The sequence below is a fragment of the Nelumbo nucifera genome, chromosome 2 (assembly GCF_055504915.1).
Source record: "Nelumbo nucifera cultivar China Antique chromosome 2, China Antique-T2T, whole genome shotgun sequence".
Lineage (NCBI taxonomy): Eukaryota > Viridiplantae > Streptophyta > Magnoliopsida > Proteales > Nelumbonaceae > Nelumbo > Nelumbo nucifera.
The window spans coordinates 33,313,993-33,333,603 of NC_142650.1; the positions used below are offsets into that span (position 1 = coordinate 33,313,993).

A 19,611-nucleotide genomic window follows, 5' to 3' on the forward strand; every position below is an offset into this window, starting at 1 on the left:
TATCAGCCTATACTGGTACTCTTTTTTTTTTTTTGAATCTGGTTCAGAGGGGCCAATTTAAGGCCGGTCTACCCCCTGAACCACTTGCCAACCTGAAACACCCCCTGTAGGAGCGTACCAGGGAGGCTCCGATACGATACGGGCCAATACGTATCGATACTTTGAACCTTGGTTCCAAGTGCCTCCATTGTTTCCAGAGTATGACAAACATGCAGCACACTCCTGGTGTAGGTTATTCAGCAAATTTCAAGCATTCATCCTTGATACAAGACTAGAATATCTGTATCCATAGGCTACATAAAAGAGGTGTTGAGGAAGTTTGATCTTGGACGATGACAAAGGAAAAGCAGAAGTGAAATCCTAAACATACAGATCAAACAGCTCATTCCAATGGGACCTAGGCCGGCCAACAAGGTGATTGTCTTGTTACTGGGAATGATATTCAAGTTTAGACTTTTGAGAATCACCAGGATTTCATTTTTCTACTCAGTTGCCATCCTCTGGAGTGTTCCTGCAGGGCTGAGAACTCAGCTTCACAAACAGAACAGAAAATAAGCAAATTAGGGTCAAAACTCATCAAACACCAACTCTCTAGTGGATGGTCTAGGTAGCAAAGGCACTGTATTAAAAAGCTAGATGTTTGAGGCACAACACATAATTACCAAACCATGGGAATTTTTTATGTTCTGAATGTGAGATCCAATTCATCTCTTTCAGCAGTCCCCTATTCCTTTCTTTTCTGAGCCTTAGGGCATTAGGCCAACATCATCTTATTTGTCAACACATTTGGGTTGTTTGCAAGGAAATATCCACATGTGACATTCACATCCATGAGATTGCTAGGTAGGTAGTTTCATAAAAGTCTAAATGGTCCACGAATTTTTCATGTAAAACATGGTTAGGACTTGGGAACCCAGAAGAGCCTTGATCACCCTCGTACCATTTCGCTTGGGGCAAATTTTGGCCTACAAACTCTTGCCCTTGCCCTGCATTTAGATGCCCTTCATGGGCAACTTTTAGATCAAGATTTGAATCTTTGGAAGGCTAATTAAGTGGGTAAAATACCAATACAAGATGGGGATAGGACTGATTTAGAGTGGAGGATTCAACATATGGTTAATCAAGAGAGGTCCCCCTCTCAGGTGGATGGCGTGGACTCTGTATTGGCTGGCAACGCCCCCACCCCCAAAATCTACCATGTGGCAAAAATAGGAAAAAATTAGTATACATGCATGCATGTGTGTGTGTGTCTAAAATTTAACAAAACCTGATGGGCAAATCTTTGTTTAAAATGAATATGACAGGCATCACTTATACAGGTATAAAATTTAGTTTCTACCAACTCAAAACTCCAAAAAATATTGAAAACTTATAGCAGAAAGAATAAAAAACAAGCCTCAGGTAACAGAGAATGTTAGGAGACAGCAGGAAACAGATGGTAAGCCTGCCTTGTTGCTTGGCCAGATTGAAAATTGAAAAACTATAGCACATCTTGTCCATGCAATCCTGATAAATTTGTTAGAAACAAGAATAAGTTGCAAGAAGAAAATACAACCTTGTAGTAGCATGGGGAATCCAGGGCCCTCGGGTATCAATAGCTATGTTCTCTAGCCCAATTGGAGTGGGGGACTCTTGGAGGGCTGAGGTGTTAGCAGCTTTGGAAGGGGTACAAAGGGCTAAAGACCTAAATGTCAATAAACTGATTATAGAGGAGATTCTGTGGTTGTAGTGAATTGGCTAAAAGAAGACAATTCTAAGCTTTGGAGTTACAGTAATGGAAAGAAAAAATTCAAATGGCTGATCAAGAATATGAAAGTTCAGTGTACTTGGGTAAAGAGAAATGCAAACTCCTTTGCTGATGGATTGGCTAGGCAAGGGGTGAATAGGGTTTCTGGGCTCAGTTGTAATTGTTTGTTATTTTCAGTTTGGGTGCCTACCCAATTTCTGGGGAGTTAAGATACTTTAGTCCCTCTTTTTTGTAAGTTTATTCCTATTTAATGAAATCTGTTGTTATTGATAAAAACAAAAAAAGAAAAAAGAAAATACTGATCAAGAATATGAAAGTTCAGTGTACTTAGGTAAAGAGAAATGCAAACTCCTTTGCTGATGGATTGGCTAGGCAAGGGGTGAATAGGGTTTCTGGGCTCAGTTGTAATTGTTTGTTATTTTCAGTTTGGGTGCCTACCCAATTTCTGGGGAGTTAAGATACTTTAGTCCCTCTTTTTTGTAAGTTTATTCCTATTTAATGAAATCTGTTGTTATTGATAAAAACAAAAAAAAGAAAAAAGAAAATACAACCTTAATCCTCTCCAACACCTGACTTATAACCATGAACAAAGAAGATTCTTTTACCGATCAAATAGAAAGCATAGAAGGCCAGTACTTTTGTGGCTTTTATTGGTTGCATGAAAAAAAAAAAAAAAAAAAAACTGTGGCTTGCACAGTCTACATTTTCTTTTCCAATAGCCATTTGAAGAAGAATGCCCCACTTAATTACCAAAACTTGGAAAGACACTGATACAAAGTAGCTATTTCTAGAAGCACCAGATGTGCCAAGTCAAACAGAAAATAGATTTAAATTAGAAGTTATATTGAAGATACACCTTATTTTTTTTGGATTAGTAGGAAAACTGTATCAATCCAAAGAGAGTAGAAAAGTACAATATCCTACTTAACTAAGGGTATAGTACCACAACCACTTCTGGCTTGTCAAAGTCGTCTTCACTTTGGTGAAGGTATTAACAAAGTAGGAAAAACACATCAGTCCAAAAAAGGTAGGAAAATAAATCAATAACTTAAAAATGAGAACTAGCCTGCTGATAAATTCTGTTAACACTCTTATCTGAATAGAGAGAAGAACAAGAATAATCTTAGAGGTGTTAAGAATGAATGACCCCCACCTCAAAGAGTCTCTTATATATTAAAAGATATGTATAGTTACAAGAATGCCCAAATAGAATATAAAGTGTAAGTAATGTACAACAAGGACTATACTAATAAGATACATCAAGTTATAGAGTCTCCACATCCCCCCTCAAACTGATGCCTAGACAGACATAAGCATCAATTTGTCTATAAGAAAGAGATGTCGAACTCTAGTCAAAGCTTTGGTGAAGGTATCAGCAATCTACATGCCCGAGGCTACATGAGGAAGCAATATAGATCCATTAGTGAAGAGATCTTGGATAAAATGGCAGTCCACCTCGATGTGCTTGGTCCTCTCATGGAAGACAAGGTTAGATACAATCTTGATAGCACTCATATTGTCTGCATAGAGAGGAATAGGAGTAGGGAGATGAATGCCAAGATCCATAAAGAGAACCTGTAACCAAACAATCCCACTGCAAACTGAAGACATGGCCATATACTCTACTTCAGTGGAAGACTTGGAGACTGTTTATTGTTTCTTACACTTCCAAGAGATGAGTGAATCACCCATAAAACACACCACCCAGAAGTGGACCTACGAGTGTCTGGATAACCAGTCTAATCCGCATCAGCATATGCTCTCAACTGAATAGGAGAGGAGAAGAACAGTCCCCGGGAAGTTGTGCTTCTAACATATCGAATGATGCGATGAATAGCGGTCATATGAGGCTGACGAGGAGCAGAAACAAATTGACTAACAACCTGAACGTCATGAGAAATATCAAGCCGAGTCATAGTGAGGTAAATGAGGTACCCCAAAAGCTGGCAATATAAGGCAGCATTAGGAAGTAATGGACCTTCAAATTTAGATAGCTTAAGATTTAGCTCCATAGGTGTATCAACATGCTTTTCATCATTAAGACCAGCAAGTTTAACAAGGTCAGAGGCATACTTCTGCTGACAAACAAAACACCCTCGATCACTACGATGTACTTCCAGTCCTAGGAAATATGTGAGGGGGCCCAAGTCCTTCATGTGAAAGGAATTATGAAGTAATAGTTTCAATTCACGAATGCCTTCAGCATCATTCCCATTCAACAACATGTCATCAACATATAGTAGGAGAACTGTAATGCATTGAGGTCGTCGCCTAACAAATAAAGAGTGATCAGAAGAACTCTGGCTATATCCACTAGCAACTACAACATCGCGAAAGCATTCAAACCATGCCCGGGGAGCTTGTTTTAGACCATATAGAGATTTTTTGAGGCGACATACTAAAGAAGGATCACTGCAGTATCCAGGAAGAGGCTTCATGTAGACCATCTCCTTCAACTGACCATGAAGAAAGGCATTCTTCACATCAAGCTGGCATATGGTCCGAGACTAAGCAACAGACACTACTAAAAGAACACGGACGGTGGTGATCTTTGCAACAGGAGCAAAGGTTTCTTCATAGTCAATACCATACTCCTGACTATATCCTTGGGCAACTAAACGTGCCTTGTATCGATCAAGAGATCCATTAGACTTCAGCTTAATGTTGTAAACCCAACGACTCCCAACAATGGATGCATCTAGAGGAGCAGACACAAGATCCCAAGTGTCATTCTCATGTAAAGCATGAATCTCTGCATCCATGGCTTCCTTCCAATGAGGGCTACTATTAGCTTCCTGGTAGAAGTGAAGAACATTTGTGGAGGATAGGACAACAAACAAAGAGCTATGTTTTAAAGGAAAACCATAGTGGTTAGGAGGTCTAGATATACAAGTAGAACGACGAAGAGGAACAGAAGTATGAAGAGTGTCTGAAGTAGAGGTATCACTTACAGGAGCAGTGGTAGGATGATGATCTGAACCAGGAGGAAGGAGAGTCGTAGGCGCAGGGTGTTATGGGCCTGGGCATAGGATCTCGTCACGGGTCGGTCCACGGGGAGAACCTCTTGCTTCCCCTTGTGCCTTCCCTTGCGTGCAAATCCTATTGTGGAAAACCGAATGGGTGATTTGTCCGAGAGACCACCCGAACTCTCCTCACTCTTCTTTTAACTGGAAAACTGAATGCTTTATTCCCAATTCACAGCTCCTTAAATAGGAGATTACAAGAGGAGACTCCTTATTCCATTTGACTAAGCTAGGACAATCCAACTTTAAATCAAACTACTACTTCTAACAGACTTCTAACAGAACTTAGTTCCTATCTCTAATAGATAAGTAAGAATAGAACTGGATAAGGGATAAGTAAGAACAGAACTGGATAAAGTAAACTAATGATGAGCTGGCAAGTTGAGCTGACCTGGCAAGATAGCTGCAGTGTGGGCCCCCCCTCACTGCTGCTGCCGGCAGTGGTATGTCCTTCCCACGAATGCATCCATAACATCACACCCCTCCTGGGCAACGAGCTTGTCCTCAAGCTCGAGATCTGGATAAGCGTTGTGAAGATCAGACCAAGGAATCTAGGTGGCCTCCGCGGATGGTAGTTCGTCCCACTCTACTAGCACTTCTAAGGTTCCCCAATTGACACGGGACCAGACAAGAGCCCGATGTTGGAGAATGGGTCTACCATCCTTTAAGGGTGGCAGGGGAGGTATCTTCTCCGGAGGAGTCCCTGTAAATGGCTTGCATAAGGAAACGTGAAAGGTATCATGGAGTCTACTGTGGTCTGATAGCTCGAGTTGATATGCAACCTTCCCGATCCGCCGTAAAATCTTGAAGGGCCCGTAGAATTTGGGGGCCAGTTTAGGGAAAGCTCTGCGCCTGAGGGAGTGTTGCCGAAAGGGTTGGAGCTTCAGCCATACGAATTGTCCCGGTTCAAAGGTTACTTCTCTGTGGTGCTGATCGTAGGTGTTCTTCATGTGTGCCTGGGCCTGCTGTAGGCGTAGGGAGACCGAGGAGAGCATCGCGGTCCTATAGGCCTTGATCCACTTCTTCCAACCGTGTTGAACCCGGTTCGTAAGACAATAGACAGGGAGGGTCCCGACCATAAACAACCCGGAAGGGAGTCATGCCAAGCGAGGAGTGATAAGATGTGTTGTAACAGTATTCAGCCCACGGGAGGTACTCCACCCAACGCTGTGGCTGGTCTTCCACAAAACAGCGGAGGTACATCTCTATTGTTTGATTTACCACCTCCGTTTGGTTGCCAGTCTGCGGATGGTAGGCGGAGGAGAAGACTAGGGCCGTTCCCTGCAGTCGAAATAGCTCCTTCCAGAAGGTGCTAGTAAAAACCGGGTCCCTGTCACTAACGATGGATTCGGGTAGCCCATGCAGTCGGAAAATATGGGTGAAGAAGGCGTTGGCGACTGAGACCGCACTATATGGGTGGGATAAGGGAAGGAAATGAGCATACTTGGAAAAACGATCCACCACCACGAATAAGACCGATTTCCCACCAACCTTGGGTAGGCCCTCGATGAAATCCATGGAAATATCGGCCCAGATCTGAGTTGGAAGTGAAAGCAGTTGGAGAAGGCCTGCTGGGTGCAAATTTTCCCACTTTTGTTGCTAGCACATCGAGCAATTCTGAATGAAGTCCCGCACCGAAGCCTTCATGCCCTGCTAGTGGAAATCGGCGTGGATGCGATGCAATGTTTTTTGGACACCTTCATGCATGGAGTTGTGTATGCTGGAGATGACAGAGGGAATTAAGGGACAATCGGCTGGGAGATATATCCATCCCTTGTAGAGTGCTAGCCCGTCGTGCATGGACCAGTTTGGGTTGGCCGTGCCGGACTGTATCTTCTGGACAAGATCATTCCATTCTTGTGATTGAGGCAGCGTGTTCCGGATGTCTTCCAGCAGGGTGGCTTGGGGTTGGGAGATCGCGTGGAGGAGCATACTGTCTTCTTCTGCTCGGCAAGACAAGGCATTTGCTGCCCGGTTCAAGGTTCCTGACTTGTAGTCTACCCGGAAATCGAAACCCAGTAGTTTGCTGACCCAATGTTGTTGCGGCGAAGTGGTAAGCCGTTGTTCCAACAGATATTTGAGGTTGTAGTGGTCCGTCTTGACGACGAAGGATCTTCCCCATAAGTATGGCCTCCAGTGCTGTACTGCCTTAGCCAGGCCAATCAGTTCCCGTTCATAGGCGGGTAATTTAAGGTGGCAGTCAGCTAGCTTGCGGCTGAAGAAGGCGACCGGATGTCCTTACTGTTGTAGTATGGCGCCGATGCCGGTGCCGGATGCATCGCATTCGACTGTGAACTCGATCTCAAAGTTTGGCAACTGTAGAACCGGGGTGGAGGAGAGGGCTTCTCTTAAACTTGCAAAGGCTGCATCGGCTGTATGATCCCAATGGAAGGCATTCTTCTTGAGCAGATTGATTAGTGGTGCCGCCAAAAGTCCGTAATTTTGTACGAACTTGCGGTAGTAACCTATCAACCCTAGGAATCCGCGGAGAGCTTTGGCGGATTGCGGCCTGGGCCACTCTTTGATCGCCTGAATCTTGGACTCATCCACAGTGACCCCTTGCCCGCTGATCACATGTCCCAAGTAAAGGACCCGGCGTACCCCAAAGGAGCATTTGGATCGCTTAAGGAAGAGTTGGTGTTGTCACAAGAGTTCAAAAACGATCCGTAGATGCTGCACATGTTCCACCCACGACTTGCTATAGACTAGGATGTCGTCGAAGAATACCAAGACAAATCTGCGGAGGTGGGCGTGGAACACCTCGTTCATCAGGGACTGGAACGTGGAAGGAGTGTTGCTGAGGCCGAATGGCATAACTAGGAATTCAAAATGGCCATGGTGTGTTCTGAAGGCCATTTTCTCTATATCTTCTGGAGTCATCCGGACCTGAAAGTAACCTGACCGGAGGTCTAGTTTTGAGAAGTATTGTGCGCCATGGAGTTCGTCCAACAGCTCATCTACAATGGGGATCGGAAATTTGTCCTTTACCGTCCTGCTGTTAAGTTCTCTGTAGTCCACACAAAACCTCCAAGTCCTGTCCTGCTTGGGCACCAACAGAACCGGAGAGGAAAAAGGGGAGCGGCTGGGACGGATGATCCCTTGCTATAACATATCCGCACACTACCTATCTATTTCATCTTTTTGTTGGTGTGGGTAGTGGTAGGGTTGGACGACGATAGGATCCGATCCGGTAATCAGAGGGATCCGATGATCGCAAGCTCTGGAAGGTGGAAGCCCCTTGGGTTCTTGGAATACTGCAAAGAAATCCGTGAGGAGCCTCTCCATATCTGTGGTGCGCAAGTTCTCACCTTGAAGTGTATGCAACTGTGTCTTTGCTCTTATCTTGGTTCCCTGCCATGTAACTAGTTTTCCGTCCAGCTGGAATGTCATTGTCAAGGCGCTGAAATCCCATAGGATTGGCCCAAGAGTGATCATCCATTTGACTCCCAGGACGATGTCGAATTCATCCAGGGAGAGCACGAATAAATCAGCAAGGAAAGATTCTGATCCAACCTGAATCTTGGTGTCCTTACAGATTTTGGGGCTGCGAACTCTTTCCCCGTTTGCCACGGCTACCTGTAACTGCGGCCTAATTTCCATCGGTAGTTCTAACTGGCGGGCAGCCTGTTCACTGACAAAGTTGTGGGTGCTGCCGGAGTCTACAAGAATGCGTACTGGTCTCCCTGCTACCAGCACCCTTAGTTGCATGGTTTGTGAGGTTTTGATCCCCGTGATTGCATGGAGGGAGATCTCGGGGTCTGATGCTACAGGTTCCTCCTCGTCCTCTTTGGTTTCGTTTACCAGAAGACATAATAGCTTCTTGCACCTGTGCCCAGAGGAGTACAAATCATCGTAGTTGAAACACTGCCCTCTTGCGCGCCGTTCTGCCATCTCGGCTCGAGATAGTCGTCTAATAGGGGGTGCTGTCCTGCTACTCCCTATACTTGATGCCGATCTGGAAGGATTACCGGTAGGAAGCCTCGGTTCCCTGCTGGCGGTTGAAGAAGGAGGCACTCCTGTTGCCTTCGAAGGAGCCCAGGTCGTTGTTGGCCGACCTGCACTGAGGGTTCCCTGGGTGAGCTGCAGCTTCCGTTCGAAGGCGCGTGCGAGGTTCATTGTTGTGACCAGGTTGGGAGGGCGTTGCATCTCCACATCCACCCTTAGGGGTTCTGCTAGCCCCGTTGTGAACATATCAACTTGCTGATATGCGTGAACCGAGGTTGCTCTGGCAAGAAGGGTTTGGAACTGGCGTTGGTATTCTGCCACGGTTCCAGTTTGCTTGAGGTTGATTAACTCGCCCAGCGGGTTGCTTGTCAACGGGGGTCCAAACCGAAGGAGGCAATATGATTTAAATTGCCCCCAGCTGAGCCCGGGTTCTTCCTGCTCCAGTCGGTAGAACCAGAGTTGTGCCTCTTCCGATAGGTGGAAGGCGGCCAGACTGACCTTATTTTTGTCATCAGTGCGCTGATTACGGAAGAATTGTTCGCAGCGATACAACCATCCTAACGGGTCTCTGGTGCCATTGTAAGACGGGAATTCCAGCCAGCTATACTTGGGAATAACCGTGGCTGCCGGGGCAGCGATCTGTTGTTCGCTAGACGTCTCTGCCAAGTCCGGACGGCGACTGTTGGTGGTGGCGGCTCCCTCAAAACTTCTTTCTTTGTTGGAGAGAAACGCTTCCAGCAGGCATCGCAGCTCCCGGACATCATCCTTGATTTCACGAATCTCCATGCTGGTTTCTGCGAGCCTATGCTCCAGTTCGTGGACCCTGGAAGACAGCGGCTCCTGTTCCCCCATGACGGTAGGCTCTGATACCAGAATGTTATGGGCCCGGGCATAGGATCTCGTCACGGGTCGGTCCACGGGGAGAACCTCTTGCTTCCCCTTGTGCCTTCCCTTGCGTGCAAATCCTATTGTGGAAAACCGAATGGGTGATTTGTCCGAGAGACCACCCGAACTCTCCTCACTCTTCTCTTAATTGGAAAACTGAATGCTTTATTCCCAATTCACAGCTCCTTATATAGGAGATTACAAGAGGAGACTCCTTATTCCATTCGACTAAGCTAGGACAATCCAACTTTAAATCAAACTACTACTTCTAACAGACTTCTAACAGAACTTAGTTCCTATCTCTAATAGATAAGTAAGAACAGAACTGGATAAGGGATAAGTAAGAACAAAACTGGATAAAGTAAACTAATGGCGAGCTGGCAAGATGAGTTGACGTGGCAAGATAAGCTGCTGTGTGGGCCCCCCCATCACTGCTGCTGCCGGCGGCGGTATGTCCTTCCCACGAATGCATCCATAACACAGGCGCTGGAGCACGTAACCGCTTGCGAGAGAAGACGAGAAAGTCCATCTCAGTAGAAGGAAGTGGAGCATCCTATGAATCAAAGTTTGGCAAAATAGAAACAGACGATGTGGACAATCTAACAATTCCAACAAAAAATGAAATGTGCTCAAGGAAAACAACATTATGTGATATACGAATGCGACGAATAGAGGGATCGTAACAAAAGAATCCTTTGTGGACAGGACTGTAACCCACAAAGGCACACATGACAGACTGTGCAGACAATTTAGAACGCTCACAAGAGGGAAGATGAACAAAGCACACACATCCAAAAACATGAAGCATAGATAAATCTGGAAAACGACCAAATAACTTCTGAAAGGGAGACATATTACCAAGAACTGAGGAAGGAATATAGTTGATCAAAAACACAGTTGTATTGGCTGCCTCTACCCAGAAGGAAGGTGGAGTATGGGACTCCTGCAATAATACCCTCACAACACTAAGGATATGTCCATTCTTGCACTCGGTCACACCATTCTGCTAAGGAGTATCTGGACAACTTCATTGCACTTATATTCCATGGTCCTTTAAATAGGATAAAAAATCTCTATCAGTGTATTCTCCCCCTGAATTCGAACGGAGAATACGCACTTGTGATTGAAACCAAACCCGCACCATAGCATGAAACAACTTAAATGTTGAGAACACCTTAGACTTGTGGCAAAGAAAGTATATCCATGTCTACTTGGTACAATCATCAATGAACGACACAAAATATTTGTATTCAAGCCGAGAAGAGACAGAAGCAGTCCAGACATCACTATGTCTAAGCTTGAAGGGAGAGGTAACATGCTCAGATATGTGAGGAAATGGTAAGGTATGACTCTTACTTAAGCAACAAGATGTATCAAAGGTGTGCAAGGAAGGAACTTTATTCTTAATAAGGCCTGAATCAAACAAAAATTTCAACTTTTTAGAATGTAAATGACCCAAACGTTTATGCCATAAGTCCCAAACATTATTTCTATGACTCAGAAAGGAACTAGAAGTGGAGGAACTGAAATAAACTGATGATGCTGCTGTTTGAGGCTTCTCAAACTCCAATGGAAACAGACGGCCCAACATGCACCCCTTCCCTTTCACCTTCCTAGTGTTTCGGTCCTAAATCAAACATCCATCCTGAGAGAAAATGAGAATGTTTACATTCATCAATTAATTGGCCAACAGAAATCAAGTTAGTAGTGAGATTAGGAACAAAAAGGGTCTTGGTAAGAGGGAAAGATGCAGTGGGTGAAAGCTTAAGAGACAGATCACTACTACCAATGATGTTTAACATTTCACCATTGGCAGTAACAATATGTTTGTGATGGGTTTTAGTAAGGTTACTTGGTTGGTTAAGGTAGGCTCCTGTTATGTGGTTGGTAGCTCCGGAGTCAATGATCCAAGTAGGAGAAGAAGCACAATAACCGAAAAACTCACCAGGTAAGCCAATAGCAGAAATAGCAGAAGTTACCAGTTGTCGAATGTTTTCCTCAACCATTGATGCTAGAGAATCACCTTTAACAAAAGAATCACCACCAATAGTAGATTTCTTACTCCCATGTGCTACAGCAGTAGTGTCAATTCCATAGGTTGATCCTTCTAGCTTTATGGGAATAATATCTTCTCTATTGGAGGCCATTCCAGCAAGAAAACAACAGTCCAGTCACAAGGATATCAGAGACAACCAAATTCAGCAATCAAGAACTCGGGATGGCAGTCCAAAAAGGCAAGTTTTAAGACTATCAAGTCTAAAACCCTTCAAATATGAACCTGAAGTCTGAATCAAATAAATGGGAAGCAAGAAAACCCTAGAACAACACCAGATCCAGGGTTATAGGTTGATCGAGTCAGCCGATTGAGAGAAAACTGTGATTTATCAACACAGCAGGCGTCTTTTTAAAAAATAAAAAGATATCTTGGATTGATTGAAACAGTCCCTAGAAATCTCCAAACCAGAAACTGAGTGTAGGATTAAAAAGAGCTTGAGAGGACCCTTCAATCTGGAGAGAAGGAACTCAGATCGTAGGCTGATGTAGAAGGCCAGAAGTCCAAAAAAAGTTATAGTCCAAAAAAGGAAATTGTACATTGTTATAGCCCCAAGAAGATTAGAACTCCTTCAAAAACTTCACAAAATCAGATGTTGTTTGTAGGTAAAATAGATCAGGTCTAGGCGACACCAGATCTGAAGTTTGGCCTCGAACCAATGTCTCACAAGAGAGATCTAACGAAATCTCTCCTGCTGGTTGCGCAAAGAATACTGAACAGAAAAGGGTTGATCAAAATAGCCCTAGTATGACAGGATTACTGCTTCTAGTGAGTTTCACGAGAGAGAGAAAATAGATCAGAGAGCAACCTGCTGTGATACCATGTCAACACTCTTGTCTGAATAGAGAGAAGAACAAGAATAATCTTAGTGATGTCAAGAATGAATGACCCCCACCTCAAAGAGTCTCTTATATATTAAAAGGTATGTACAATTGCAAGAATGCCCATATAGGGCTGAAAGAGAAAAGAAGAATAAGAAGTATAAGTAATGTACAACAAGGACTATACTAATAAGACACATCAAGTTATAGAGTCTCCACATAGCCTGGGATATGATTTGGTCAGAGACTTGAAACACCAACATGGTTATATGGTGTATAATGTAGGATCCTATATAAAACCCACTAGCATCAGCCAACTATCCTACTCCCAACTTCTTTATTCATGGTTACCAAGGAATCCTTGCCTCTTTCTAGGGTAGCTTGGTCATGTCAAGATATGAGATACAAAAAAACCCTCATGGTTCACTAGTAAATCTCAGTAGCATACTAGCATTACTTTCATGTTGTGATTCTTTGGACTGTCATAGCTTCTTTTGTTTCAAAAGTTAATACCTTAATTTTCCAAGCAGTAAAAAAAGGAAGTTAGGCTGATACTTAAGCAAAATAAGGGGTGCATAGGGATCAATTATTTCGGGCAGATTTGGGTTCAAAATTGTAACTTTTGATAAGTTCTTCATTTCTAATGAAGTATCTTTTGAGTACTGATAAAAAGGGGAAGTTAAGCACAGTTGAGTTTGTGAAATTACTAATATTTAATGACAGATCGTTATTTAAGCAAGTATTCTAGGCTTCTAGCCATTTGAGTTCATGTCAGCAATTGGCAACCAACCAGAGTCATGTATAGATGGTCTCTTGATGTTTGCATGAGTATGGGCAGCGTCAATTCACTTACTGGAGAAACAATGATGTTAGCAGATTCAGATCTCATTAGCTGATTGCACCCTACCTGGCTACCTCACCATTTATCTGAATCTCCATCTATGCTATGGTTGGACTATTGGAGGGGTAATATGAAATCTCTCATGGACAACAACTATAGTAATGAAAACAGATGCGGCTTTTCATTTTTTATTCCATTTTTCCTTGAGCGTATTTGAGCAGTGTTTATGCTCTTCTACATTGGTAGTGTGGGTCCATTTGCTGAATTTTAACATTCCCACTGTAGTAAGCGTATGACAAGAAATCCGTACCAATGTAAAGAAACAAAGGACTGTCTAAAAACCCATAAAAAGAAATCAGGCATGGGGTCAAACAGCTAAAACACCATACCAACCAGCAGGCTGACAACATAAACAATGCTATTGAATAATTAATTACCTATTTTAATTCCTTTGTTTCTGTAACATGCATTTTTTTCATCTTGTCAACTCCTAAGTCCTAACTTCTCCTTGCAATAAATTCCTGACCTAGATTTAAAAAAAAAAAAATAAGTAGATTTAATCCATGAAAAAGAAAAGAAATAACAGTCTAAGAGATCTAGCACTAACACTAGAAAGAAACGTTATCCTAAATTTTAGCAAAGAATTATCTACTGAAAAAAGAACCAAATTAGGATACCACTTGACTTAAAACTTACCAGAAAAAGAAACACAAGTCACAAGTGATTCAGAAACATGGATCTTACTAGAACAAGGGAAAAATATACCGAACTGTCTTTAACAAGGCAGAGAAAACAAAAGAAAGGATACCAGTATTTTCTATAATGAGGCAGAGAAGGTAGGCTGCAATAACAGACAACAGTCAACTTCTTTTTCAAGCCCCTTTCCTCCTACCATTTTCATGAATATCACTGAAAGTCTCTAGTCTCCCCCCCCCCCCAAAAAAAAGGAGAAAATTAGTTTGGAAACCATTATGGGGGATTATTCTGGAATAAAAATGGGTGAAAAAAATTAGATGTGCTCCTCTATCAAGAAATCCAAGTTTAGAACATGGCCAATAACGAATAAAGAAGGCACTAGGCACTAAGAAGGACAGTGAAGGAGAAATAAACAGGGAGGAGGATGAGGAAGTTAAGAATGAAGCAGGGGGAAAAGATGCTGTTGCAACTGATGAAATTTACAAAATTGAAAGGAAGGTTGATTTAAATAGGGTGATTGACAGGCAGGTGGATATGAGCAAAAGATTGGCATATTATTTTTAGGTGGGATGAATTTTCCAGGAAAATTTTCAAAGAGTTTAGAGGGCAGAAAGAATTAATCCTTTATAAACTCAATTAAGAATGTTTTGGAATTGAGGTTGAGAATCAGTAGAGGCTATGGAACTTCAGCTACATCAGGCCTATTGAAATTTTAACAAATTCCCAACAAGTTGCATTCCTACTTTGGAGGTAAGTGAGAGGGAGGGATTGGGTGGGAGTTTTTTGAGTCTTATTGAAAGTCTTTTTGAGAATTTTGGGATGATTTGGTTTTTTTCCTTTGAATTTTGTCAAGCTATCAATAAATGTTTTATTTTGGATTTTGAGGGGCAGTTTTTGTTGGTACTGATGGGATGAAGTCGCCAATCTCTTCATTGTTATACTTTGGTGATTTCTTATCATTCACTTGTATGTCATATTATTTTAATAATTTTTTATTATAAAAAAAAAGCAACTCCATTTTTTACTGGTTTTTGACAAGTGATATCTGTGTGTTTGTCTTTTACACTAATTATGGTTTGGGCCATTTGGCAACATTCAACGGGACTCTCTTGAATAAATGGAAGGACATCTGGGTCTCACAGCTTGCCAGTAAACCAAGTAGATTGGCAATAAAAAAATTCAAAACATGTCCCAAGCACCCAAGGAGAGAATATACGTGGTGATCAAGTTATTTCTGTCAAGCACACTTGCAATTCTCATCAATTTATAGCTAGTAACTACCCCCCCCCCCCCCAAGGAGAGCAATAAGCACTAAACAGAAGGATAGGTTATTCATTTATTTCGTTATTTGAGAAGGGTTGTAATGTTCTAAGAAGGTTGTGAAAAGGCTACTATTAGAAGAATTTGAGGCATCCAAGAGCTATTCAGTTAGATAAGATATCAACAAAAGGATCTCCGAGAATTTTTTTAACAAGTAATAGAAGATATCATTTTAAGAATCAATAAAAAAGATACACAGTGGATGCTTCCCACAAAAAGGCGTAGGTTGCAGCCTCAAAACAAGGCAAAAATATTACAATTGAGCCCAAAATAGATGATTCCTATGCACCCCTTGTTTAGCTAGAGAATATGCCATTCCATTTGCCAATCTCCTTTCCCATTGAAAACTGACTGTCATATTTGTGATTAGCCATTTGAATCTTCTCAAAACCCCCCTATAGGACCAAGCCACTGCCTCCAATTCTTTCAGCCACCAAATTACCATTTTCAAATCATCTTCAATTAACAAATGTCCAATGTTCAATTCTTTAGCAATCTTTGCTCCTTGTAACATTGTGTAGACTTCCGCATTAACTGAATTCCCCACTCTAATAGGACCAGAGAATAAGACAACAATTTGACCCTCAGTGTTACTGAAAACTCCCCCAATAACGGATGGCCCTGGATTGCCTAGGGTACTACCATCAAAATTTAGGCTATTCCTACAAAGTTTTTAGTGGAAACTTGTGAAAGCTGGGTTTAGTTAATTTCTAAACATTTTGTAAAATGATAACTGAAAGCAAAGATAAGTTAATTAGTTTAATAGTACATGAGACAAATAGAATGGTCTCAGACTCTGTTGGCTTTCACATTGTTAAGGAAGATCTCTGACACTGACGCAATTGAGACATTGAGTAGCATTATTCCATTGAATTCAAATGAAAAGAAAATTGATTACTGTAAAGTGCATAAAGGAACAATGCCCAAGTCTACCTGGATAAACAAAACGAGAATCAAGACAACGGCATGTCCTCTCCATCTGAGCTCTCGATCCTAAGAGGCCCCTTAAAATCACCTTTATTTTCACCAAGAATCTCCCGTGCTGCTTTCTCCAAGAATTCTTGGGCAGCAGTCTGAACAGATTGTTTATCAGAAGACTGAAATTTCCTCTTCTTGTGGGCACTCCTCTTTTCTTGAAACTTATTCCTTACCCCCTCTCCTCTACTGACATCCCTCATACTTTGCCTCTGCTCTGCAAACAAAATAAAAAACCCTTCATCAAAATAAAGCCAAAACAGAAACAAGAAAAATATCATAAACCACTAATGAAATAATTGGCATACCCGGCGTAAGATCAGGTAAAGAATGCTCAATAAAACGAGTGGCTGCTCGAGTGTTTAATGTAGTAGAAGGCCGCAGAGGTTCTGAAATAACAAGTTTTTAATAGAAAGATCCTCCTGTCAACCTTATAAGATCAAAAGAACGCGAAAAGGAATCTGCAGTTCAAATAAAAAAATGAAATAATAAAGTCCTGAAGCAGAATACCTTTGCTCAAGTCCACAAACCGTTGTAGTTTGTCCTGGTATAAGCTTAGTCTCTCCTGCAATCCAAAATTAAGAGAAAACCTGTTAATCATAACCTCCACATAGAGAGGTACAGGTCGTCAAAAGCAATATAAAATTACTCCTACAACTCAAAATTAAGAGAAACCCATTACTCAGAACCTCCTAGTCGAGTAACCCAGCTCATCAAAACCAAAATAAGAATCAAACATAGCAGTATAAAATCTTACAAGCTCTGTCTTAACAGGATGGTCGTCTGGATGAACTCCACTACACCTCAAACGTACTGTTCAGAGAATTCGAAGTGTCAATCTACTAGAATAACTACAAAAAGGAAAATCTACTAATTCAGGAGATTTTACATGTGAAGAGAGTCAAAGTGGCTTTAGCGAGCAGGAGGAGCGCTTGAGCGCGTCGAAGAGGGGGCATCTCAACAAGAACGTCTGGCTCGGAGATGGACAAGAATTCCAGCAAGTGGATTCTCAACTCTTCCACGTTTACTAGGCTTCTATTCACTGCCTCCATTACTCCTTCTGGAATTACTGAACTCTGTCCTCCTCCTCCTTCTCCCCGAGACATTATCGCAGTCTGGTCACTGCCTAACAACCGAGTTGCAGAGTTCAGGAAACACAAGAGAAAGAGAGTAGATGTTCTGCTTAGGGCTTTTGCGGGGTGACGAGTTATGGGCTTCGTTTCGTTTCTAGGTTTTGGCGGCCACAAGCACAACTCATAGGTATTAGTTAGTTACGAACTTATCCTCGCGCTATTCCTTTATCGACATTCGACTATGAATCTATGAGATACAAACTTAGCTGTTCATAGGGCTGTATTTGGTTTGAGGGAAAATAGGTGGGATCGGGAAAGGATGGGATGGGACTAAAAGGAATAGTGAAATTTTTTTACATTCTATTGTTTGGTTGCAAAAGCGAAAATATTAAAAAAATCAACTCTAATAACAATTATTAATCAATTAATTAAGTAATTAATAATATTTTTATTATTAATTAATTAGTAATTATTATTATTTTATTAATTAATTATAATTAACTAATATTGAGAATTAGTCATTTAATTATTCATTAAGAAATAATATTTTAATTTTCATTTATTTTATTAATACTTTTTATTGTTTTTAAATATTTAAAATGTTTATTATTTATTAATTAATTTACTATTTAGTTAATTAATTATTAACCATTTTGTTGTTACTTATTGATTAATTATTAGTTAGTTGATAATACATGTTTTTTATTTAGTATTTTATTATTAATTATTTAAAACTAATAATTAATTAACTATTATCATTAATTAATATTTCAATCTTTATTAGTTGGTATTCAATTATTAATATTTTATTTTATTACTACATATTCTTAATTAATAATTTAAATATTTTAGTATTAATTATTAATAATATTTCATTGATTAATTATTTTGTTCTAATGTATTTATTCATTTGTTTTAATTAAATTATTATTATAATTATTTCAATATTAGTTAATTAATTATTAATGATTTTGTTGTTAATTATTAATTAATTAATGATACTTTATGATTTAGTATTTAATTATCATTTATCAAATAATTATTAATTATGATATTTTAATTTTTATTAGTTTATATTTTATTATTTATATTTTGTTGGATTAATACTTATAACTTAATTAATAATTTTAATATTTTATGTTGACATATTAGTGAGTTATTAAATTATCTTTAATTAAATTGTTTTATTAATATGTTTTTAAATAATTAATAATTTATTAATGGGCCATGGTTCTAACAATACTACTAAGTACGTGTTTTTTATTGTTAAACAAGTTCCCCCTCCATTCCCACTTATTTTTTTTTCCATCACATCTAATGATATCCCATAAACCAAACATGAGAAGAAAAGAATATTCTAGAATATTCCATATTTTCCCTTCCTCCCAAAAACCAAATGGAGCCTATAAAACATAAAAAAATCCAACCAAACTGAAAAAAAAAATCAATAAAAAATACAGTCAATCAAATCAATCGGTTTTTGAAAAACAGAAGAGCAGTTCGATTTTCTATTGACTTAAAAAAAAATTGCCAGTTTGATCAATTGATTAACTAGTAGTATCGGTTCAGTTTGGGTTTAGGAAATTGCAAAAAACAGTAGTATCGGTTCAATTTAATCAAAATGTAAGCACCCATACTTATAACCAATCAACCAGATGTCATACCTAAATCATATCATATTTAAATAAGGGCAAATCCCTTAAAATACCCTCAAAGTTTTCTAACAATTGACTAAATTTTTAAAATAAGGACAAATCCCTTATTTTACCCTCATATTTAAATAAGGGCAAACCCCTTGTACATTGAGTATCTCCAATAACTGATGTCTGATGTTCTCCCACCATCAACCAATCATGCTCACTCAGTTTATTGTTTTCTCAGCCAACATAAAAATAGTATTTTCAACATGCCTTGACCCAAACAGTTGAACTGTCATCCGGCCATGATTTTGGCTCTAATTTAGTTAAAATTGGGATTTGGTGAAAATCCATTGACTTAGTCAAAAACCTTATGACCCAGGTGGTTGAACTTGTTATACCCGGTCACCAAGTCACAAGTTGCACACTAAATGCATAGGTGTTCTTACACTAGTAACATATAATGTCAATACTTGCTTTGGTTTCTATGCATATCTGCAAAAGTTAAACCAAGGAATCATATCATGTAAAGCTGATACTTTTATCTTTGCCTTTTTATCATTATTTATAACGTGGCCATAAAATTTAAATCATA

At 40.4% G+C, this 19,611-nt stretch overlaps 1 protein-coding gene across 5 annotated transcripts; it reads right to left on the minus strand.

Annotated features, from left to right (window-relative positions):
- Positions 1 to 228: 228 nt before the first annotated feature.
- On the minus strand, positions 229 to 17,576 carry LOC104603260 (Sas10/Utp3/C1D family). 5 transcript variants are annotated; one of them, XM_010267253.3, is made up of 6 exons: positions 17,196 to 17,576; positions 17,064 to 17,119; positions 16,817 to 16,871; positions 16,615 to 16,695; positions 16,265 to 16,523; positions 229 to 531 (listed from the first exon to the last, which is right to left on the minus strand). In XM_010267253.3, the coding sequence occupies exons 1-5, from the start codon at positions 17,410 to 17,412 to the stop codon at positions 16,285 to 16,287; spliced, it is 648 nt and encodes a 215-aa protein (XP_010265555.1). In that variant the 5' UTR covers positions 17,413 to 17,576; the 3' UTR covers positions 229 to 531; positions 16,265 to 16,284. The 5 variants fall into 5 exon arrangements, with proteins under 5 accessions (XP_010265555.1, XP_088755238.1, XP_010265557.1 ...); XM_088899112.1 differs by having other exon boundaries at positions 229 to 511; positions 17,196 to 17,574; XM_010267255.3 differs by having other exon boundaries at positions 229 to 519; positions 17,196 to 17,574.
- Between the last annotated feature and the right edge of the window lie 2,035 nt (positions 17,577 to 19,611).

Coding starts and splice junctions, on each gene's coding strand:
- LOC104603260 (XM_010267253.3), bottom strand. CDS start 17,412: ATGTCTCGGGGAGAAGGAGGAGGAGGACAGAGTTCAGTAATTCCAGAA. Junction 17,120..17,195: donor CACTTTGACTCTCTTCACAT/GTAAAATCTCCT, acceptor TTCTCTGAACAG/TACGTTTGAGGTGTAGTGGA. Junction 16,696..16,816: donor GTTTGTGGACTTGAGCAAAG/GTATTCTGCTTC, acceptor TTGTTATTTCAG/AACCTCTGCGGCCTTCTACT.